Here is a 24,282-nt window from a genome sequence, read left to right as displayed (position 1 = left end):
GAGACAGAAGAGGGGGGAGGCATCCCACGCAGATGAGAGAGAGAGAGAGACATTGTTCCAAGGACACTCCTTCCTCCTCACCCTCCACCTGCCCTGGCTTCTCCTGCTCCTTCTCAGTCCTGACGAAGGGTCTCAGCCCAAAACGTTGACTGTCCCCTCATTTCTGTAGACGCTGCCTGACCCGCTGAGTTCCTCCGGTGTGTGAGTGTGTGTGTGTGTGTGTGTGTACAGAATTCAAACTTTTTCAAACTTTCCCAAACTTTCCACTGCGCCTCGGCGCGATGATGTGACAGTAAATAAGTTTCAGTCCCGAATCTGCCGGCTGCTGTCACACGTGCCGCGGTCCGCGCGGAGCACTTTGTTCCCGCTGGCCGTCCGTACGGGCCGGCGTACCGACGCGCGGGGGGGGGCGGAGGGGCGACAGCGGGATGCAGAGTGGCGTAGGAAGAGTGCGAGGTAATAGCGCGTCCCCATTCTCGTCCTCCCCAAATGATCTCGGGATGTCGGTCCTCCTGCGCCAAGAGGGGGCTGCCCTCGAGGTGGAGGAGCAACGCCTCGGGAACCACCAACCCGATGGCATGAATACAGATTACTCCTTCTGGTGGACAAATTCACCTCCTCCTTCCCTTTCTCCCATGGTCCACTCCCTTCTCCTATCATTCTCCTTCTTCTCCAGCCCTTGACGTTTCCCACCCACCTGGCTTCACCCATCACCTTCTCGTAAGCTTACTTCCCCTCCCGCCCCACCTTGTTATTCTGGCATCTTCCCCTTCCATCTCAGTCCTGACTTCAGCCCAAAACATTGACTGTTTATTCATTTCCATAGACGCTGCCTGACCTGCTGGGTTCCTCCTGCTGTTTGTGTGTGTGTGTTACTCTGAAAATACCTCTGTTAGCTGTCGTCGCTGCATGTCCTTTCTCCCCCGGCTACCCGGGCACAGACATACCCACCGAACGTCGCCAGGCTGGGTGCTGCCCCTCGTCTCTGCTGCAGGCTGTGAGGCTGGAGAAAGCAGTTTACTTAAGCTCATCATCAACAGCCAGAGTTCTCTATCCTGGGCCGGAATATCGAGTTCTCCCCACCTTTGAAGCTCCTTCCTCTCCCCGTGCCCCGTGCCCATCCCTCCTCCTCTCACAGCCCCGGGGTTTGTGGCGGAGTTGAAAAGCGGTTTGCTGCACCCTTCAATCATGTACACTTTAAGCTATATTGAGGCTCGGGGAGAATTTAAGTCACGTGCCTTTCTATTGCTTGGGAGGATGGGGAGACTGTTTGAAATGTAGTTTTGTGAGGAAATATAGATTTGTACGAGTGAAGCATCTTCCCGAAAGCTGAAGAGTAGCCCCACGGCCACTTTCACATTCACTTTGCCCCGATATGGCCTCTGGCCTCTTTGTAAAGAGATTTGTTTTTTTTGGCTTTGGTCTATTATTGTCCCATGTACCCAGAAAGAGTGTGGATTGTCTTTTCCCCGTTCATACAGATCAAATCATCACACAATGCACGGTAAATCAGTAGCAAAACAGAATAAAGAGTAACAGCGACAGGGAGAGTGTCCAGGTAAACGATAAAGTGAAAGATCATAACGAGGGGGGTCGTGAGGCCAACAGTCCGTCTTCTCGTGCAAGAGGTCTGTTCAGGAGTTTGATATGAGGCTGTCCTGGTGGTACATGCTTTCGGGCTTTTGTACCTCCCGCCCGACGGGAGGGGGAAGAAGGGAGGATGTCTGGGGCAGTTGGGGACTTTGATTCAGCCGGCAGTGAGACAGTCCGTGCGGCCAGAGAAAGATCGGGGTGCCGTCTGAGAGAGACTGGGTTCTCGGTAAGCTGGGGTTGAAAGGTTACCGGGGCACATGGTGGGACAGACTAGAGGGGCTGAATGGCCTCCGGACGGTAACGCTCCCTCCTGTTTCTGTTTCGCTTCCAGCCGTGCCCCCCCCCCCCGCCGGATGTCTCGGAGCCGAGCGCGATGGACCCGGACATCAGCGTGGAGCTGCAGATCCCCTCGCCGGCCGAGCTGACCCAGGAGCGCGTGAGGGCCGAGCTCTGCCCCGCCTACAACCGCCGGCCCCTCCCCGACCTCGAGGCGAGCATCGCGGAGGCCTGGGCGGAGCGGCGGCGCCGCCAGCCCTGGCTCTTCAACGGCGCCAAGTTCCGCTTCCACTCGGCCGAGCTGCGGGCCGGGCGGCTGCTGCTGAGGCTGGGCCTCACCTCCTACCGGGACTACCTGGGCACCAACTGGTCGCCGCGGGCTCCGACGCTGCGCCGGCAGGGCCTGGCGGACTGGGGCGACTCCCAGGCCTACCTGGCCGAGCCCCTGGGCGTCGGGGCCGTGCTCCGCACCGCCGACGATGGCTTCGTCTTCCTCAGGAGGAGCGACCGGGTGGCTGAAGCGCCGGGTATGCTGGACGTCCCGGGCGGGCACCCCGAGCCCAAGGTAGGCACGTGGCGCGGGCGTGGGGTCTGCCCTTCCTGCTGACCGCCAGAGGTGGCACCGAGAATTGTCGACGTACTGGGCGGTGTTTTGTGGCAGAAGTTAGTACAAGTTACACTAAATAATTAGCGCAGAAGCGGACCGTTCAGAAATCTGATGGCGGAGGGGACGAAGCTGTTCTTAAAATGTTGAATCTTTTGGCTCCTGTACCTCCTCTCCGGTAGCAACAATGAGGAGAGAGCCCGTATTGCGGTCTGTATACACTGGCTGTGTGGTGAAAAAGGCACAACAGCACCTCTTTCACCTCAGACAGTTGAAGAAGTTTGGTGTGGGTCCCCAAATCCTACGAACTTTCTACAGGGGCACGATTGAGAGCATCCTGACTGGCTCCATCACTGCCCGGTATGGGAACCGTACCTCCCTCAATCGCAGGACTCTGCAGAGAGTGGTGCGGACAGCCCAGCGCATCTGTAGATGTGAACTCCCCACTATTCAGGACATTTACAGAGACAGGTGTGTAAAAAGGGCCCGAAGGATCATTGGGGACCCGAGTCACCCCGACCACAAACTGTTCCAGCTGCTCCCATCCGGGAAACGGTACAGCAGCGTAAAAGCCAGGACCAACAGGCTCCAGGACAGCTTCTCCCACCAGGCCGTCAGACTGATTAATTCACGCTGACACATACTCTTTACTATAAAGTACTATAAACTGCACTTTGCACATTTAGATGGGGACGTAATGTAAAGATTTTTACTCCTAATGTATGTGAAGGGTGTAGGAAACAGTCAATTCAATTCAATTCCTACCAATCAGTGTCCGTGGCCTGCAGGCTCTCGGCCCATTGGAGCTGCTGATGGGACCACGTAGAGGATGCAGTCGGATGACCCGGAGATATGTTCTTCCAAAAGGCCCACGTAGATGTGGGCAGCGCGGACTTTCCAAGCTGGTGCGGAGAAAGTTCAAGTTGAATTGTCATTCAACCATACACGTGTATACAGCCAAACGAAACATTGTCGCTCCGGGGGCCAAGGTACAAAACACTAAACGTACGGTCACACACAGCGCGATAGCGCACGCAGCCGCAAAAATGATATTAGCACAAGTCGCTGAGGGGCGCGGCCCGGAGATTGATGGGGATGTACGCCTGGAGCCGTGTTTCCGCAAGAACGAGCGCACAGCAGTTTCTCATCTCACCCGGGTCAGCAGGCGAAGGCAGATCAGCTTGTCACCCCGGGAGCGAGCACTGGAGAGCAGCACAGACGGGCGGTCCCCCAATCCAGCGCGTCTGCGGCACCCCATTATTCATCGAGAGTCGCGCCGTGCCCCCCCCCCCCCCCCCAGTTTACTCCCAGGACAGTTTACCAATTATCAACCGGTACGTCTTTGGGAAACCCACGTGGTCACGGGGAGAACGTACAGACTCCTTACAGGCAGCAGCGGGAATTGAACCCGGGTCGCCGGCACCGTAAACGGCTGTGCTGACCGCTACGCTACCACAGTGGCCCCTCGCTCCTCTGCCTTGCCTCGGTCGGCCCCAAGCAGCTACGTAACGGCTGGCTCTCCCACCTACGAGCTGTTCCCTGGCGGGGAACGCACGCACACCGAGGCTAATTCAAGCGGGCGCGGGTGTGATTCACGCCCTGCTGACCGGCACCTACTTCATTTGGAGTTTGAGGCAGTTTGGTGAGGCTCCGAAGGCTCTTGCAAGCCGCTGTTTGTGTACGGCGGAGAACATTTCGACTGGTCGGCGGGGGAGATCTCCAAAACCACCCGGTTACAGGAGCAGATTGAGGCCACCTGGCTCCAGTCAGCTCCGCCATTCCGTCACGGCTGGTCCAATTTCCCTCTCGGCCCCCTGTCTCCCCCGTGCCCCGACCCAGACCAGATCTCAGGAAGCTGCAGAGGGTTCCTGAGGTTTGTTGGCCTCCCGGCAACAGCGGGATGGGCGCGAGCCAACGCTGCCGACTGGCACGGCCCAGGCCGTGGGAAGGGCGTGCTGAGGGTCACATCGTGGGTTAGTGTGGCCAGTGCCAAGGCATTGTGGGAAGGGGCCACAGCTCGGGCTCCTACTGCTCGTGGAGGAGCTGAGAGGGGTGGGGAAGCAACCCCCCCCCCCCCCGGACACTGAAAGGGGTATCCACCCTCGGGAGGGGGTAGCGGGGTGCCAACTGGTGAAGTGATATCACTGCTGAATCCGTTGGCCATGAATGTAAAAGATTTCAGTCAGAGTCAGGTTCAATATCCCCAGCATATGCTGTGAAATTTGTTGTTTTGGGGAGCAGTACGTTGGGGTTCCTTCAGGTTGTCAGAGCTGGGAGGTGGGTAGGGGATACTGGGGACGAGCTCCCACTACCTATTAAACACTCCCAATGGTGTACGCCTCGAACAGCCTCTGACAACCCAGTCCAGCTCCCGGCCTTCACGTGTGGTTTAGCTACTAATCCCAGTGGAACCGTTTCCACCGACAGGAGAAGGGGCAACGGCGGGTTACTGCCACCTTAAACCCAGTCACCTTGGGCAGATGGGGGTCATCAGCCATGGCTGGCAGCTCATTGGGGAGAAGGAAAACTCTGATCTCAAACCTCCGCCAACGTGTCCCTATACCCGCTCGCGGGGGAGGCTTCGGGAGTGAACCCTGAGGGCAAAATCTGGAGCTGGAGCCCCCGAGGCAGTCCTACATTGAGTTCAACGCTGACTGGCAACTCCTGGTGCCAAACTGTATCGGTCTCTGCCGTTCCTTTGGGCTCGTCAGATGCGTGGAGAGGGGGAGCTTGCTACACGGGCGACAGCTCGCTCTCTGTATCGTCCTGCCCGGGCTCGTGTGTCTAGACAGCTAGGACACAACATCCATGGCCGACTGAGGCCTCACTCACAATGCAATACATAGTAATGGACAAAAAAAGCATGAATTACCGTGAGTGTGTGTATTAAATAGTTAAAACAAGTAGTGAGGTCGTGTTCATGGGTTCAGAACTCGGACGGCAGAGGGGAAGAAGCTGTTCCTGAATCGCTGAGTGTGTGTCTTCAGGCTCCTGTACCTCCTCCCTGATGGCAGAGGGGAAGAAGCTGTTCCTGAATCGCTGAGTGTGTGTCTTCAGGCTCCTGTACCTCCTCCCTGATGGCAGAGGGGAAGAAGCTGTTCCTGAGTCGCTGAGTGTGTGTCTTCAGGCTCCTGTACCTCCTCCCTGATGGCAGAGGGGAAGAAGCTGTCCCTGAATCGTTGAGTGTGTGTCTTCAGGCTCCTGTACCTCCTCCCTGATGGCAGAGGGGAAGAAGCTGTTCCTGAATCACTGACTGTGTGCCTTCAGGCTCCTGTACCTCCTCCCTGATGGCAGAGGGGAAGAAGCTGTTCCTGAATCACTGAGTGTGTGTCTTCAGGCTCCTGTACCTCCTCCCTGATGGCAGAGGGGAAGAAGCTGTTCCTGAATCGCTGAGTGTGTGCCTTCAGGCTCCTGTACCTCCTCCCTGATGGCAGAGGGGAAGAAGCTGTTCCTGAATCGTTGAGTGTGTGCCTTCAATGGGAAAGGGGGCATGTCCTGGGCGATGGGGGTCCTGGATGATGGACGCTGCCTTTCTGAGGCACCGCTCCTCGAAGATGTCCTGGATACGACGGAGGTTGGTGCCTGTGATGGAGCCGACTGAGTTTACAACTCTCTGCGGGTTATTTCGATCCTGCGCAGTAGTTTCCCCCACCCCCCACAACACCAGACGGTGATGCAGCCGGTCAGATTGCTTTCCACGGTACACCTGAAGAAATTTTCGAGTGTTTTTGGTGACAAACCAAATCTCCCCAAACTCCCAATGAGATATAGCCACTGCCCTGCCTTCTTTGTGTCTGCATCGATATGTTGGGCCCAGGTTCGATCCTCTGAGGTATTGACACCCAGGAACTTGAAACCGCTCACTCTCTCCGTGTGTGTGTGTGTGTCTGAGTTTGTGTTTGTGTGTATCAGTGTCTGTGAATCTGTGTGTGTGTGTGTGTCTGAGTTTGTGTTTGTGTGTATCAGTGTCTGTGTATCTGTGTGTGTGTGTGTCTGAGTTTGTGTTTGTGTGTATCAGTGTCTGTGTATCTGTGTGTGTGTGTGTGTCTGAGTTTGTGTTTGTGTGTATCAGTGTCTGTGAATGTGTGTGTGTGTCTGAGTTTGTGTTTGTGTGTATCAGTGTCTGAGTTTGTGTTTGTGTGTGTGTCTGAGTTTGTGTTTGTGTGTATCAGTGTCTGTGAATGTGTGTGTGTCTGAGTTTGTGTTTGTGTGTATCAGTGTCTGTATCTGTGTGTGTGTGTGTCTGAGTTTGTGTTTGTGTGTATCAGTGTCTGTGTATCTGTGTGTGTGTGTGTGTGTGTGTGTCTGAGTTTGTGTTTGTGTGTATCTGTATCTGTGTGTGTGTGTGTGTGTGTGTCTGTGAATGTGTGTGTGTGTGTCTGAGTTTGTGTTTGTGTGTATCAGTGTCTGTGAATGTGTGTCTGTATCTGTGTGTGTGTGTGTGTGTGTGTGTCTGTGAATGTGTGTGTGTGTGTGTGTGTGTGTGTCTGTGAATGTGTGTGTGTGTGTCTGAGTTTGTGTTTGTGTGTATCAGTGTCTGTGAGTGTGTGTGTGTGTGTGTGTCTGTGTATCTGTCTGAGTTTGTGTGTGTGTGTGTGTGTGTCTCTCTCTCTCTCTGTACTATTTCCCTGTACATATTTATTAATGATGAGTAAAATTGACTTTTGCCCTGAAACCGAAGGAAGGGGCGAGTGGCCCCCTCCTCTCTGATTTACGGAAGGTGCCCCCACTCCGGCAGGAACTCTGCTTTTGCCTCCTTTACAGGCCGCCGCGGGCGACGTTCCAGAGGAGTCGATCCGGCTGGAGCACCTGTCAGCCGAGCTGGTCGTCCGGGAGCTCTTCGCCTCCGTCTTGGGAGAGATTCGCGATGAGGTACTGCTCCGGGCCCGGCTCGCCGGCTCCGTTCGGCCCCTTCCCGTGGTGCTAACCCGCTCATCAAAGTTGGGCTTGCTGGCATTTGCCCCAGCATTGCAGGCCTGATGCGCAGGGTTGACAAGAAATTAAACTTAAAATCTGCACAACATGTTTACAAGGAAACTGAATCAGGACCCAAAAAAACCCAAATCCTCTATGGAGAGGCATGTACCATTGAGTTTGATCCGAAACTCAAACGGAAGGATGAGGGGTAATCTCATTGAAACCAACTGAATATTGGCCCGGATAGAATGGATATGGAGAGGACGTTTCCAATAGTGGGGGAATCTAGGACCAGAGGACACAGATAGAGTGGATATGGAGAGGATGTTTCCTATAGTGGGGGAGTCTAGGACCAGAGGACACAGAGTGGATATGGAGAGGGTGTTTCCTGTAGTGGGGGAGTCTAGGACCAGACACAGATAGAGTGGATGTGGAGAGGACGTTTCCAATAGTGGGGGAGTCTAGGACCAGACACAGATAGAGTGGATGTGGAGAAGATGTTTCCTATAGTGGGGGAGTCTAGGACCAGAGGACACAGATAGAGTGGATATGGAGAGGGTGGTTCCTGTAGTGGGGGAGTCTAGGACCAGAGGACACAGATAGAGTGGATGTGGAGAGGATGTTTCCAATAGTGGGAGAGTCTGGGACCAGATGTGGAGAGGACGTTTCCTATAGTGGGGGGAGTCTAGGACCAGACACAGATAGAGTGGATGTGGAGAGGATGTTTCCTATAGTGGGGGAGTCTAGGACCAGACACTGATAGAGTGGATGTGGAGAGGACGTTTCCAATAGTGGGGGAGTCTAGGACCAGAGGACACAGATAGAGTGGATGTGGAGAGGACGTTTCCAATAGTGGGGGAGTCTAGGACCAGAGGACACAGATAGAGTGGATGTGGAGAGGGTGTTTCCTGTAGTGGGGGAGTCTAGGACCAGAGGACACAGATAGAGTGGATGTGGAGAGGACATTTCCTATAGTGGGGGAGTCTAGGACCAGAGGACACAGATAGAGTGGATGTGGAGAGGACATTTCCTATAGTGGGGGAGTCTAGGACCAGGGGGCACAGATAGAGTGGATGTGGAGGGGATGTTTCCTATAGTGGGGGAGTCTAGGACCAGAGGACACAGATAGAGTGGATGTGGAGAGGACGTTTCCTATAGTGGGAGAGTCTGGGACCAGAGGACACAGATAGAGTGGATGTGGAGAGGACGTTTCCTATAGTGGGGGAGTCTAGGACCAGAGGACACAGATAGAGTGGATGTGGAGAGGACGTTTCCTATAGTGGGAGAGTCTGGGACCAGAGGACACAGATAGAGTGGATGTGTAGAGGATGTTTCCTATAGTGGGGGAACCTAGGACCAGAGGACACAGATAGAGTGGGTGTGGAGAGGACGTTTCCTATAGTGGGGGGAGTCTAGGACCAGACACAGATAGAGTGGATGTGGAGAGGATGTTTCCTATAGTGGGGGAGTCTAGGAGCAGAGGACACAGATAGAGTGGATGTGGAGAGGATGTTTCCTATAGTGGGGGAGTCTAGGACCAGAGGACACAGATAGAGTGGATGTGGAGAGGATGTTTCCTATAGTGGGGGAGTCTAGGACCAGAGGACACAGATAGAGTGGATGAGGAGAGGATGTTTCCTGTGGTGGGGGAGTCTAAGACCAGAGGACACAGCCTCAGTCTAGAGGGGACGTCCTTTTTGAATGGAGATGAGGAGGAATTTCTGAGGAATGTGTTGCCGTGGGCCACGTCAGACAGAGGTTGTCAGACTCTTAATTGGCCCGGGCAGGAAGGGATAGGGGGAGAAGGCGGGAGATTGGGGCTGAGAGGGAAAATGGATCGGCCATGAGCGGACTCAGTGGGCAAATGGCCTAATTCTGTTCCTAAATCTTATAGTCTAAACCGGAATAAGGCTGGGGGAGAGGAAGGTGTACGAGGTGGCAGGTAACACTGGACAACAAGTTGTTTTTTTTCAAAAAGTTGCTTTCTTGAAAAAATTTTCTGGTTTTGACAGTCCGCTTGAAGCTGAGCACAAACATAATTTCAGACGACTTGTATCACGTAGGAATTTGGAGAAACGAGAAGTTAACTTTTGTTGAATACAATGTGTTTGTGCTCAGCTTTGCAATAGTTTGGCTAAGCCAGAGATGTTTTGTTGATGATTTTCATTTGTACTCGGTGTCTGAGGCTTCTCGCTTAAGTGTCCAACAATGATCAGCCAGCACTGATGGATTCCAGTTGTCCTGACACCGTTTCTCTGTGACCACTGAAGTTATAAGGGAAGCCAGTCCTGATGAAGGGTCTCTGCCTGAAGCGTCCACTGTTTATCCCCCTCCACGGATGCTGCCCGACCTTCTGAGATCCCCCGGCATTTTGTGTTGCCCCGGATCTCCAGCATCTGCTGATCTTCTCTTGAATGCTGAAAGGCTCAGATAACAGGGACTTGGAGAGGATGTTTCCAGTAGTGAGAGAGCCTGGGACCAGAGGGCGCAGCCTGAGAACATAAGAAGAGAGACGAAGGGGAATTCCGTTAGCCGGAGGGTGGCGAATCCGTGGAATTTGTTGCCGCAGACGGCCGTGGAGGCCGAGTCGCTGGGTGTATTTAAAGTGGAGAAGCGATAGGTCCTCGATTAGTCAGGGCGTCAAAGGTTACGGGGGAGGATGGGGTTGAGAGGGGAAAATAAATTTGCCACGGAGTGATAGTGCAGACTTGCTGGGCCAAATGGCCTAATTCTACTCCTTTACCTTGTGTGTGATGGCCAGCTGGGGTAATAACACTGACGTAAGGTAGAGAAACATAAATACATTAGAAATTATCTTCTGTTGAGTTCTGCATGTGGGGTGCGGTCAAAGAGAAAGTGGGTCTGTAATGTTCTTTGCTTCATCTCTGTCTCTGTCCCCCTCCCCTCGTCAGGTTAATCTCCCCTTGGACAGCTTAAGCCGGCCCGTGCTGCTGGGAATTGTGCGGAACAACAGGAGTGCCGGGAGAGCCAGCGCAGAGTTCTATGTCAGGTACGGGCGTGTCTGGCTTCTGAGTATTGTATTTCCACCCCCTCCCCTTGCCGCACGGTGGGGTGGGGGGGGGGGGTGCGGTCGGATACACAGTCGTCCAAGTCCCACTGCCTACTGATCCCATTCTGAAAGGGAAAGTTTTAAAGATTAACTTCTCACTGTGCATCAACACGTATGCAGACCGTGTTGTTTTTGCGTCGCCGACTAGCACGAGTCTAACATGATGTGACCCTCGGGTTCGGCCGGAGGCGTTAGTCCGGGAAGGCCGTGTCTGGCCCTGCCAAACATGTGACGTCTCCTTTATTAAAGAATCTTCATTAGAGAATCTTTTATTGGTACATAATCTTGTACAGCTATAAAATGATACAAAACTTCAACAAATTAATATGTATACAATTAATAAAGCTGAAGAAAAAAAGCTGATCGTAATATATAAAAATAGGGGAAAAAATGTATATATAAGAAAAAGAAGGAAAAAAAACCCACTGACTACAAAAAAAGGGGGGAGGAAGAAAACTCATTAGGAATCAACCCCCCCCCCCCCCGAGCAATACGTCTTACCATCATTTATCTATATATATATATAATATGAAAAAGAATCATCGACTGCCAATTCATATTTATATAGAATAAGATTGGAAGGAAACCATATAAAATGATTCAAATTAAATGATAATATTTGGCAAAAGAGCCCCATCTTCTCTCAAAATCGAATCGGGGATCAAAAGTTCTACTTCTATTTTTTTCCCAAACTGAGACATAACATTACTTGAGAAAACCATTCGATTAATGTAGGGACAGGGGTATCTTTCCATTTTAATAAAATAGCCCTTCATGCCAATACTGTAACAGGTGAAGTCTCTTGGGTGGATGCTGTTCCCCCGTTACAACTCAGTGCCGCAAAGTTCCAGACAGTACGCCATGTGCCATTAAACTATTTGGATCTATAGTTCTTTATTTGACTAAAGGGTTAGTAAAGAGAAGGGCCCATTTTAATGAGATAGTCTAATGTGCTCGAGTTGGAGCTCACCATTTCCCTTCCACTGGTCCTCCATCGATTTCCCCCGGGCTTCGTCGACTCCCGGCCGCAGTCCAAGTCCACTCCGTCCGGCTGCCTATCACCTCTCCTTCCTGGCATCGTCTCTCGTCATCTCTCGCCGGACAAAAGACCCAGACCGCCTCGCTCTCAGGCGCACATTCCATTTCCCCCGTTATCTCTAGTCATAACCCAAACACCGCTTCTACAGAGAAACCATTACGTTAGCAGAGAAACCTTTCCCAGGGTGTTACAATAACATATCATGCCCACGAGTTAATAACCTAACCTAGACGTCGTTGGACTGTGGGAGGAAACCGGAGCACCCGGAGGAAACCCACGTGGTGACGGGGGGGGGGAAGAATGTACAAACCCCTCACAGGCAGCTTCGGGAATTGAACCCGGGTCGCCGGCACTGTAAAGTGTTGTGCTGACAACTACGCGACCTTACTCTCCCCCATATTCTCATCAGCTGGCCCCTGCCCCGTTTCTACCCCTCACCGACATACCGGGGGGGGGGGTGCGCAAGGTGAACTATCCTGCTGACCCCACACGCCGTTGAGGGATTTGGGAGTCCTTGTGCAGGTTTAATTTGCAGGTTGGGTCTGTGGTGAGGAAGGCAGACGTGATGTTAGGATTCATTCCGAGAAGACTAGAACATAGAAGCAAGGATGTGATGCTGAGGCTTTATAAAGCCCTGGTGAGGCCTCACGTGGAGAATTGTGAGCAGTTTTGGGCCCCTCATCTTAGAAAGGATGTGCTGAGACTGGAGAGGGTTCAGAGGAGGCTCACAAAAATGATCCAGGATTGAACGGCTTGTTACATGAAGATGTTTGATGGGCCCGGTCACTAGAATTCAGAAGAATGAGGGGTGAGCTCATTGAAACCTGTTGGATGGCGAAAGGCCTTGTGAGTGGATGTGGAGAGGATGTTTCCTATAGTGGGGCAGTCTAGGACCAGAGGACACAGATAGAGTGGATGTGGAGAGGATGTTTCCTATAGTGGAGGAGTCTAGGACCAGAGGACACAGATAGAGTGGATGTGGAGAGGATGTTTCCTATAGTGGAGGAGTCTAGGACCAGAGGACACAGATAGAGTGGATGTGGAGAGGATGTTTCCTATAGTGGGGGAGTCTAGGACCAGAGGGCACAGATAGAGTGGATGTGTAGAGGATGTTTCCTATAGTGGGGGAGTCTAGGACCAGAGGACACAGATAGAGTGAATGTGGAGAGGATGTTTCCTATAGTGGGGGAGTCTAGGACCAGAGGGCACAGATAGAGTGGATGTAGAGAGGATGTTTCCTGTCGTGGGGCAGTCTAGGACCAGAGGACACAGATAGAGTCGATGTGGAGAGGATGTTTCCTATAGTGGGGCAGTCTAGGACCAGAGGACACAGATAGAGTGGATGTGGAGAGGATGTTTCCTATAGTGGGGGGAGTCTAGGACCAGAGGACACAGATAGAGTCGATGTGGAGAGGATGTTTCCTATAGTGGGGCAGTCTAGGACCAGAGAACACAGATAGAGTGGATGTGGAGAGAATGTTCCCTATAGTGGGGGGGGGTCTAGGACCAGAGGACACAGATAGAGTGGATGTGGAGAGGATGTTCCCTATAGTGGGGGGGGTCTAGGACCAGAGGACACAGATAGAGTGGATGTGGAGAGGATATTTCCTATAGTGGGGGGGTCTAGGACCAGAGGACACAGATAGAGTGGATGTGGAGAGGATGTTTCCTGTAGTGGGAGAGTCTAGGACCAGAGGACACAGATAGAGTGGATGTGGAGAGGATGTTTCCTGTTGTAGGGGAGTCTAGGACCAGAGGACACAGATAGAGTGGATGTGGAGAGGATGTTTCCTATAGTGGGGGGGGGGGGGTCTAGGACCAGAGGACACAGATAGAGTGGATGTGGAGGGGATGTTTCCTATAGTGGGGGAGTCTAGGACCAGAGGACACAGATAGAGTGGATGTGGAGAGGATGTTTCCTATAGTGGGGGAGTGGGACCAGAGGACACAGATAGAGTGGATGTGGAGAGGATGTTTCCTATAGTGGGGCAGTCTAGGACCAGAGGACACAGATAGAGTGGATGTGGAGAGGATGTTTCCTATAGTGGGGGGAGTCTAGGACCAGAGGACACAGATAGAGTCGATGTGGAGAGGATGTTTCCTATAGTGGGGCAGTCTAGGACCAGAGGACACAGATAGAGTGGATGTGGAGAGAATGTTCCCTATAGTGGGGGGGGGTCTAGGACCAGAGGACACAGATAGAGTGGATGTGGAGAGGATGTTCCCTATAGTGGGGGGGGTCTAGGACCAGAGGACACAGATAGAGTGGATGTGGAGAGGATATTTCCTATAGTGGGGGGGTCTAGGACCAGAGGACACAGATAGAGTGGATGTGGAGAGGATGTTTCCTGTAGTGGGAGAGTCTAGGACCAGAGGACACAGATAGAGTGGATGTGGAGAGGATGTTTCCTGTTGTAGGGGAGTCTAGGACCAGAGGACACAGATAGAGTGGATGTGGAGAGGATGTTTCCTATAGTGGGGGGGGGGGTCTAGGACCAGAGGACACAGATAGAGTGGATGTGGAGGGGATGTTTCCTATAGTGGGGGAGTCTAGGACCAGAGGACACAGATAGAGTGGATGTGGAGAGGATGTTTCCTATAGTGGGGGAGTGGGACCAGAGGACACAGATAGAGTGGATGTGGAGAGGATGTTTCCTATAGTGGGGCAGTCTAGGACCAGAGGACACAGATAGAGTGGATGTGGAGAGGATGTTTCCTATAGTGGGGGAGTCTAGGACCACAGATAGAGTGGATGTGGAGCGGATGTTTCCTATAGTGGAGGAGTCTAGGACCAGAGGACACAGATAGAGTGGATGTGGAGAGGATGTTTCCTATAGTGGGGGAGTCTAGGACCAGAGGGCACAGATAGAGTGGATGTGGAGAGGATGTTTCCTATAGTGGGGGAGTCTAGGACCAGAGGGCACAGATAGAGTGGATGTAGAGAGGATGTTTCCTGTCGTGGGGCAGTCTAGGACCAGAGGACACAGATAGAGTCGATGTGGAGAGGATGTTTCCTATAGTGGGGCAGTCTAGGACCAGAGGACACAGATAGAGTGGATGTGGAGAGGATGTTTCCTATAGTGGGGGGAGTCTAGGACCAGAGGACACAGATAGAGTCGATGTGGAGAGGATGTTTCCTATAGTGGGGCAGTCTAGGACCAGAGGACACAGATAGAGTGGATGTGGAGAGAATGTTCCCTATAGTGGGGGGGGTCTAGGACCAGAGGACACAGATAGAGTCGATGTGGAGAGGATGTTTCCTATAGTGGAGGGGGTCTAGGACCAGAGGACACAGATAGAGTGGATGTGGAGAGGATATTTCCTATAGTGGGGGGGGTCTAGGACCAGAGGACACAGATAGAGTGGATGTGGAGAGGATATTTCCTATAGTGGGGGAGTCTAGGACCAGAGGACACAGATAGAGTGGATGTGGAGAGGATGTTTCCTGTAGTGGGAGAGTCTAGGACCAGAGGACACAGATAGAGTGGATGTGGAGAGGATGTTTCCTGTTGTAGGGGAGTCTAGGACCAGAGGACACAGATAGAGTGGATGTGGAGAGGATGTTTCCTATAGTGGGGGAGTCTAGGACCAGAGGGCACAGATAGAGTGGATGTGGAGAGGAGGTTTCCTATAGTGGGGGAGTCTAGGACCAGAGGGCACAGATAGAGTGGATGTGGAGAGGATGTTTCCTGTAGTGGGGGAGTCTAGGACCAGAGGGCACAGATAGAGTGGATGTGGAGAGGATGTTTCCTATAGTGGGGGAGTCTAGGACCAGAGGGCACAGGTAGAGTGGATGTGGAGAGGATGTTTCCTATAGTGGGGGAGTCTAGGACCAGAGGACACAGATAGATGGATGTGGAGAGGATGTTCCCTATAGTGGGGGGGGGTCTAGGACCAGAGGACACAGATAGAGTGGATGTGGAGAGGATGTTCCCTATAGTGGGGGGGGTCTAGGACCAGAGGACACAGATAGAGTGGATGTGGAGAGGATATTTCCTATAGTGGGGGGGTCTAGGACCAGAGGACACAGATAGAGTGGATGTGGAGAGGATGTTTCCTGTAGTGGGAGAGTCTAGGACCAGAGGACACAGATAGAGTGGATGTGGAGAGGATGTTTCCTGTTGTAGGGGAGTCTAGGACCAGAGGACACAGATAGAGTGGATGTGGAGAGGATGTTTCCTATAGTGGGGGGGGGGGTCTAGGACCAGAGGACACAGATAGAGTGGATGTGGAGGGGATGTTTCCTATAGTGGGGGAGTCTAGGACCAGAGGACACAGATAGAGTGGATGTGGAGAGGATGTTTCCTATAGTGGGGGAGTGGGACCAGAGGACACAGATAGAGTGGATGTGGAGAGGATGTTTCCTATAGTGGGGCAGTCTAGGACCAGAGGACACAGATAGAGTGGATGTGGAGAGGATGTTTCCTATAGTGGGGGGAGTCTAGGACCAGAGGACACAGATAGAGTCGATGTGGAGAGGATGTTTCCTATAGTGGGGCAGTCTAGGACCAGAGGACACAGATAGAGTGGATGTGGAGAGAATGTTCCCTATAGTGGGGGGGGGGTCTAGGACCAGAGGACACAGATAGAGTGGATGTGGAGAGGATGTTCCCTATAGTGGGGGGGGTCTAGGACCAGAGGACACAGATAGAGTGGATGTGGAGAGGATATTTCCTATAGTGGGGGGGTCTAGGACCAGAGGACACAGATAGAGTGGATGTGGAGAGGATGTTTCCTGTAGTGGGAGAGTCTAGGACCAGAGGACACAGATAGAGTGGATGTGGAGAGGATGTTTCCTGTTGTAGGGGAGTCTAGGACCAGAGGACACAGATAGAGTGGATGTGGAGGGGATGTTTCCTATAGTGGGGGAGTCTAGGACCAGAGGACACAGATAGAGTGGATGTGGAGAGGATGTTTCCTATAGTGGGGCAGTCTAGGACCAGAGGACACAGATAGAGTGGATGTGGAGAGGATGTTTCCTATAGTGGGGGAGTCTAGGACCACAGATAGAGTGGATGTGGAGCGGATGTTTCCTATAGTGGAGGAGTCTAGGACCAGAGGACACAGATAGAGTGGATGTGGAGAGGATGTTTCCTATAGTGGGGGAGTCTAGGACCAGAGGGCACAGATAGAGTGGATGTGGAGAGGATGTTTCCTATAGTGGGGGAGTCTAGGACCAGAGGGCACAGATAGAGTGGATGTAGAGAGGATGTTTCCTGTCGTGGGGCAGTCTAGGACCAGAGGACACAGATAGAGTCGATGTGGAGAGGATGTTTCCTATAGTGGGGCAGTCTAGGACCAGAGGACACAGATAGAGTGGATGTGGAGAGGATGTTTCCTATAGTGGGGGGAGTCTAGGACCAGAGGACACAGATAGAGTCGATGTGGAGAGGATGTTTCCTATAGTGGGGCAGTCTAGGACCAGAGGACACAGATAGAGTGGATGTGGAGAGAATGTTCCCTATAGTGGGGGGGGTCTAGGACCAGAGGACACAGATAGAGTCGATGTGGAGAGGATGTTTCCTATAGTGGAGGGGGTCTAGGACCAGAGGACACAGATAGAGTGGATGTGGAGAGGATATTTCCTATAGTGGGGGGGGTCTAGGACCAGAGGACACAGATAGAGTGGATGTGGAGAGGATATTTCCTATAGTGGGGGAGTCTAGGACCAGAGGACACAGATAGAGTGGATGTGGAGAGGATGTTTCCTGTAGTGGGAGAGTCTAGGACCAGAGGACACAGATAGAGTGGATGTGGAGAGGATGTTTCCTGTTGTAGGGGAGTCTAGGACCAGAGGACACAGATAGAGTGGATGTGGAGAGGATGTTTCCTATAGTGGGGGAGTCTAGGACCAGAGGGCACAGATAGAGTGGATGTGGAGAGGAGGTTTCCTATAGTGGGGGAGTCTAGGACCAGAGGGCACAGATAGAGTGGATGTGGAGAGGATGTTTCCTGTAGTGGGGGAGTCTAGGACCAGAGGGCACAGATAGAGTGGATGTGGAGAGGATGTTTCCTATAGTGGGGGAGTCTAGGACCAGAGGGCACAGGTAGAGTGGATGTGGAGAGGATGTTTCCTATAGTGGGGGAGTCTAGGACCAGAGGACACAGATAGATGGATGTGGAGAGGATGTTTCCTATAGTGGGGGAGTCTAGGACCAGAGGACACAGATAGAGTGGATGTGGAGAGGATGTTTCCTATAGAGGGGGAGTCTAGGAGCAAAGGACACAAATAGAGTGGATGTGGAGAGGATGTTTCCTATAGTGGGGGAGTCTAGGACCAGAGGACTGTCTCGGAATAGAGGAGTGTCCTTTTAGAGCAGAGAGGAGGAGGAATTTATTTAGCCAGAGGGTGGTGAATCTGTGGAATCTGTTGCCACCGGCGGCTGTGGAGGCCGAGTCTTTATGTATATTTAAGGCAGAGATTGATAGAGTCTTGATTGGTTGGGGCATGAAGGGATACGGGGAGAAGACAGGAGACTGGGGGGTTGAGAGGCAAAATGGATCAAATGGCCCAATTCTCATCACTGGCCAGGCTGCATCACTGCCTGGTTCGGGAATCGCACCGTCTCAGATCGCAAGACCCTGCAGCGGGTAGTGAGGTCAGCTGAGAAGATCATCGGGGTCTCTCTTCCCGCCATCACAGACATTTACACCACAGGCTGCATCCGCAAAGCAAACAGCATTATGAAGGATCCCACGCACCCCTCATACAAACCCTTCTCCCTCCTGCCGTCTGGGAAAAGGCTCCAAAGCATTTGGGCTCTCACGACCAGACTGTGTAACAGTTTCTTCCCCCAAGCTATCAGACTCCTCAATACCCAGAGCCTTACTGCCCTATTGTCCTGTTTATTATTTATTGTAATGCCTGCACTGTTTTGTGCACTTTATGCAGTCCTGGGTAGGTCTGTAGTCTAGTGTAGCTTTCTCTGTGTTGTTTTTTTTTACATAGTTCAGTCTAGTTTTTGTACTGTGTCATGTAACACCATGGTCCTGAAAAACATTGTCTCGTTTTTACTATGCACTGTACCAGCAGTTATGGTCGAAATGACAATAAAACGTGACTTGACTTGAGATGCCCCTTGTCATTCCCGGGATAATCCTCACGAACCTCCTCAAGACTCCCTCCTCCAACGCCAGCACCTCCTTTCCGAGACGAGGTGGGCCCAAAACTGCTCACAGTACTCCCAGGTGCGGCCTGCCCAACGCCTTACAAAGCCTCTGTTAAATTGCCTTTCGATTCCACCCACCATGAGATATCTCTGAGCCTTTGCTGGTTTCCAACAGCTGGGGGTTAGAAGAGCGAAAGGTACTGGATTGAATAATAAGACCCAGGGAGTCGGGTCAAAGTCGAGTTTATTGTCATCCGCGCAAGTGCACGTCTGCACAATTGAATTGGAAACGACATCACAGGCACAAGGCCTCAGACGTACGATAGTCCCGAGGAAAAAACACACATTTTTACGTTAGTATTATACAAAGAAAGTTCTGGAACCAAAAAAAAAAGGTCCATTGATGTGCAGATTGGTCACGGTGTTGCTGCCCTGAGGCGGTGATTAGAGTTGTGTGGCCGGTCGGTTCAAGAACCGAATGGTTGAAGGGAACTGGCTGCTCCTGACCCCGGTGGCGGGGGACTTTGGACCTCCTGCCGGACGGGAGGTGAGAAGATGGCCCGGCCCAGACGGTGGGGGGTCTTTGATAGATCGGGACGTCACTGTTCCTGACCCTGGTGGCGGTGGGACTTCAGGCATCTGGTCCTCCCTCCCCGTGGGAGCTGTGAGAATGTGGCCCGGCCCGGATTTTTGGTGGAGGACGTTGCCCCCCACCCCCCCTGTGGGAGAGGGAGGGGCGCTCCCGCGATGTATCTCTCCGGCCTCTTACCTCCCTGCGCGTTCTCACCTCAGGTGCAAGCTGACCTCGGAGGAGGTGAGTCAGCGTTATCTGATCGGCGGCCCGGAGGCTCACGAATCGACCAACATCATCTTCATCAGCCAACAGGTAACCGGCGGCCCCTTCTCCAGCGAGCCGTGTAGTTCTCCGAATCGGGCAAATTCCTGGTTTCGTGCAAGACAGTTTTTTTAAAAAAAATACTCTTGTGACCACGGCAGTAGAGTTAGGCCAGTCTGTTCAATCAATTGATAGTTACAAAAGAGGGGCAGTGAGATTGTGTTCACGGGTTCATGGGCTGTTCAGAAATCTGGTGGCGGAGAGGAAGAAGCCGTTCTTAAAATGATGAGTGTGTGCCTTCAGGCTCCTGTTACCTCCTCCCTGACGGTAGTAACGAGAAGAGAAAGGGTCCCCTGTCCCAGACGGGGAGAGGGTGCTCCCCCGCCCCGAGTCCCTGATGGTAAGGGGCGTCCCCCTGTCCCAGACGGGGAGAGGGTGCCCCCCGCCCCTGAGTCACTGATGGTAAGGGGCGTCCCCCTGACCCAGACGGGGAGAGGGTGCCCCCCCGCCCCCGAGTCCCTGATGGTAAGGGGTGTCCCCTGACCCAGACGGGGAGAGGGTGCCCCCCGCCCCTGAGTCACTGATGGTAAGGGGTGTCCCCTGTCCCAGACGGGGAGAGGGTGCCCCCCGCCCCCGAGTCCCTGATAGTAAGGGGTGTCCCCCTGTCTCAGACGGGGAGAGGGTGTCCCCTGCCCCTGAGGGTAAGGAGTGTCCCCCTGTCTCAGACGGGGAGAGGGTGTCCCCTGCCCCTGAGGGTAAGGGGTGTCCCCCTGTCTCAGACGGGGAGAGGGTGTCCCCCGCCCCTGAGTCACTGATGGTAAGGAGTGTCCCCTGTCCCAGACGGGGAGAGGGTGTCCCCTGCCCCTGAGTCCCTGATGGTAAGGGGTGTGTGTCCCTCTGTCCCAGACGGGGAGAGGGTGCCCCCCGCCCCTGAGTCACTGATGGTAAGGGGTGTCCCCTGTCCCAGACGGGGAGAGGGTGCCCCCCGCCCCTGAGTCACTGATGGTAAGGGGTGTCCCCTGTCCCAGACGGGGAGAGGGTGCCCCCCGCCCCTGAGTCACTGATGGTAAGGGGTGTCCCCCTGTCTCAGACGGGGAGAGGGTTTCCCCTGCCCCTGAGTCCCTGATGGTAAGGGGTGTGTGTCCCTCTGTCCCAGACGGGGAGAGGGTGTCCCCTGCCCCTGAGTCCCTGATGGTAAGTGGTGTGTGTCCCTCTGTCCCAGACGGGGAGAGGGTGTACCCCACCCCTGAGTCCCTGATGGTAAGGGGTGTCCCCCTGTCTCAGACGGGGAGAGGGTGTCCCCTGCCCCTGAGTCTCTCATAGTAAGGGGTGTGTGTCCCTCTGTCCCAGACGGGGAGAGGGTGCCCCCCGCCTCTGAGTCACTGATGGTAAGGGGCGTCCCCCTGACCCAGACGGGGAGAGGGTGCCCCCCCGCCCCCGAGTCCCTGATGGTAAGGGGTGTCCCCCTGTCTCAGACGGGGAGAGGGTGTCCCCCGCCCCTGAGTCCCTGATGGTAAGGGGTGTCCCCCTGTCTCAGACGGGGAGAGGGTGTCCCCCGCCCCTGAGTCACTGATGGTAAGGGGTGTGTGTCCCTCTGTCCCAGACGGGGAGAGGGTGTCCCCCGCCCCTGAGTCACTGATGGTAAGGGGTGTCCCCCTGTCTCAGACGGGGAGAGGGTGTCCCCCGCCCCTGAGTCACTGATGGTAAGGGGTGTCCCCCTGTCTCAGACGGGGAGAGGGTGTCCCCCGCCCCTGAGTCACTGATGGTAAGGAGTGTCCCCTGTCCCAGACGGGGAGAGGGTGTCCCCCGCCCCTGAGTCACTGATGGTAAGGGGTGTGTGTCCCTCTGTCCCAGACGGGGAGAGGGTGTCCCCCGCCCCTGAGTCACTGATGGTAAGGGGTGTCCCCCTGTCTCAGACGGGGAGAGGGTGTCCCCCGCCCCTGAGTCACTGATGGTAAGGGGTGTCCCCCTGTCTCAGACGGGGAGAGGGTGTCCCCCGCCCCTGAGTCACTGATGGTAAGGGGTGTCCCCTGTCCCAGACGGGGAGAGGGTGTCCCCTGCCCCTGAGTCACTGATGGTAAGGGGCGTCCCCCTGTCCCAGACGGGGAGAGGGTGCCCCCCGCCCCCGAGTCCCTGATGGTAAGGGGCGTCCCCCTGTCCCAGACGGGGAGAGGGTGTCCCCTGCCCCTGAGTCCCTCATAGTAAGGGGTGTGTGTCCCTCTGTCCCAGACGGGGAGAGGGTGCCCCCCGCCCCTGAGTCCCTGATGGTAAGGGGTGTCCCCTGTCCCAGACGGGGAGAGGGTGCCCCCCGCCCCTGAGTCACTGATGGTAAGGGGCGTCCCCCTGTCTCAGATGGGGAGAGGGTGTCCCCTGCCCCTGAGTCCCTGATGGTAAGGGGTGTCCCCTGTCCCAGACGGGGAGAGGGTGTCCCCTGCCCCTGAGTCACTGATGGTAAGGGGTGTCCCCCTGTCTCAGACGGGGAGAGGGTGTCCCCTGCCCCTGAGTCCCTGATGGTAAGGGGTGTGTGTCCCTCTGTCCCAAACGGGGAGAGGGTGCCCCCCGCCTCTGAGTCACTGATGGTAAGGGGTGTCCCCCTGTCTCAGACGGGGAGAGGGTGTCCCCCGCCCCCGAGTCCCTCATAGTAAGGGGTGTGTGTCCCTCTGTCTCAGACGGGGGAGAGGGTGCCCCCCGCCCCTGAGTCACTGATGGTAAGGGGTGTCCCCTGTCCCAGACGGGGAGAGGGTGCCCCCCGCCCCTGAGTCACTGATGGTAAGGGGTGTCCCTCTGTCCCAGACGGGGAGAGGGTGCCCCCCGCCCCTGAGTCACTATGGTAAGGGGTGTCCCCCTGTCTCAGACGGGGAGAGGGTGTCCCCTGCCCCTGAGTCCCTGATGGTAAGGGGTGTCCCCCTGTCTCAGACGGGGAGAGGGTGTCCCCCGCATCTGAGTCCCTGATGGTAAGGGGTGTGTGTCCCTCTGTCCCAGACGGGGAGAGGGTGTACCCTGCCCCTGAGTACCTGATGGTAAGGGGTGTCCCCCTGTCTCAGACGGGGAGAGGGTGTCCCCTGCCCCTGAGTCACTGATGGTAAGGGGTGTGTGTCCCTCTGTCCCAGACGGGGAGAGGGTGTACCCCGCCCCTGAGTCCCTCATAGTAAGGGGTGTGTGTCCCTCTGTCCCAGATGGGGAGAGGGTGCCCCCCGCCCCTGAGTCACTGATGGTAAGGGGCGTCCCCCTGTCCCAGACGGGGAGAGGGTGCCCCCCGCCCCCGAGTCCCTGATGGTAAGGGGTGTCCCCCTGTCTCAGACGGGGAGAGGGTGCCCCCCCCCGCCCCCGAGTCCCTGATGGTAAGGGGTGTCCCCCTGTCCCAGACGGGGAGAGGGTGCCCCCCGCCCCTGAGTCCCTCATAGTAAGGGGTGTCCCAGACAGTAAGGGACTTACGAGCTGCAGTTCGGTCTTGGACTCAAAGTCTGGCAATATTTGGACTTGGCAAGACTAGAGTTTTTTTTGGAACTATTGAATGTTTAAAACCTCTGAAACACTTTTAAATTCGGGTTGATTTTGAGATGTCAGTTTCTATTCTACAAAATTTCCCATTGAACCTGGCGGGTTTAAAAGTGGGTGGGGGGGGGGTGTCCCAGCGAGTTGGGTTGGACTTGTTCATTTTCACCTGACGTTGAGACAGAGTGGGGGGGAAACTCGATCGCGAGAGCCGTCCGGAGAGGTCACCCCATTGGGGGGGGGGGGGGGGGGAGAAAGAGAGGGAGAGGTAGAGAGGGAGAGGGAGAGAGGGAGAGAGAGAGAGAGAGAGAGAGGTGGAGGGAGAGAGAGAGAGGTGGAGAGGGAGAGAGAGAGAGAGGGAGAGAGAGAGAGAGGGAGAGGGAGAGAGAGAGAGAGGGAGAGGTGGAGAGGGAGAGGTGGAGAGGGAGAGAGGGAGAGGCGGAGAGGGAGGGAGGGAGAGGGAGAGAGGGAGGGAGGGAGAGGGAGAGAGAGAGAGAGAGAGAGACACGGGGGGGCTGTGACAAAACAGACGGGGAGTTCATCTTTCGCACAGGAGGTCGGTTCGCGGAGAGGGGCTGTGTTTGCAGTACGTTCTCTCGGCCTTCTGTATCTTCTGTCCGAGGGGAGGGGGCTCCTTCCCCAACCCCTCCCCCCACGTGGGCACTTGCACACTCGCTCACGCCTCCCCGTGACTAGGTAGCTGCGAGTTCGAGCCTCGTGGAGTTCCCAGTGAGGAAGGAGGTGCGGGACGGTGGGACCCCCCGACGGGGTATTTAACCAGAATCCCGGGGTGGTGGTCACTTCAATCCCTCGGCGGCCGTCGGTTAATTGCCCAAGCCCGGCCGTGATCTGGCGCACTGATGCCCCTCTCTCCGCAGGGTGTCCTGGCGCTGGAGGAGGACGTGAGCAGGTGGCAGGAGCTGTGTCCGTCGGCCAAGGGAGGCATCAAGCTCTACTCGCTCGTCCACACCAAGCTCGGCTGAACGCGAGGCTTGGACGCTGGGGGGTGGGTGAAGTCCGTGAGGGGGGCTTCTCTGGGCGGGGTCCTGGGGTAGATCTCTGACGTGCCCGTCTCACAGTCTTTCTACCCCACCGCCGCCCGCTGAACCGGCCACCAACCACCCCCTGCCCCTGGATCTAGAGGGGTGACGGAGCTGTTGGCGAATGGGTGGAGTGTTGTGGGTTTACTGATGGAGAAGAGGCATTTCTGCCGGGTTCCCTCCCCGAGGGGGGTTTGGTATTGGGTTTTTCATCAGCAGACGGGTGTTGTTTGCATTCTGCGTCGAGCCCTGCAGCCGCCGTCCTGAGCCGGCGGGCATGCAGTCTCCTCGGAGTGAGTCACAG

The 24,282-nt window shown here is 54.8% G+C and overlaps 1 protein-coding gene across 1 annotated transcript; it reads left to right on the top strand.

Annotated features, from left to right (window-relative positions):
* Nucleotides 1–1,934: 1,934 nt before the first annotated feature.
* nudt22 (nudix (nucleoside diphosphate linked moiety X)-type motif 22) lies at nt 1,935–24,193 on the top strand. Its single transcript, XM_073031293.1, has 5 exons — nt 1,935–2,434; nt 7,238–7,345; nt 10,303–10,400; nt 19,401–19,494; nt 23,817–24,193. Exons 1-5 carry the CDS (start codon nt 1,967–1,969, stop codon nt 23,919–23,921), a joined length of 873 nt encoding a protein of 290 aa, XP_072887394.1. The 5' UTR covers nt 1,935–1,966; the 3' UTR covers nt 23,922–24,193.
* Nucleotides 24,194–24,282: the final 89 nt, after the last annotated feature.

The sequence above is a fragment of the Hemitrygon akajei genome, chromosome 28 (genome assembly GCF_048418815.1).
Source record: "Hemitrygon akajei chromosome 28, sHemAka1.3, whole genome shotgun sequence".
Taxonomy (NCBI): domain Eukaryota; kingdom Metazoa; phylum Chordata; class Chondrichthyes; order Myliobatiformes; family Dasyatidae; genus Hemitrygon; species Hemitrygon akajei.
The sequence above is the reverse complement of the archived record's forward strand: the minus strand, read 5'-3'. Positions and strand labels throughout refer to the sequence as shown.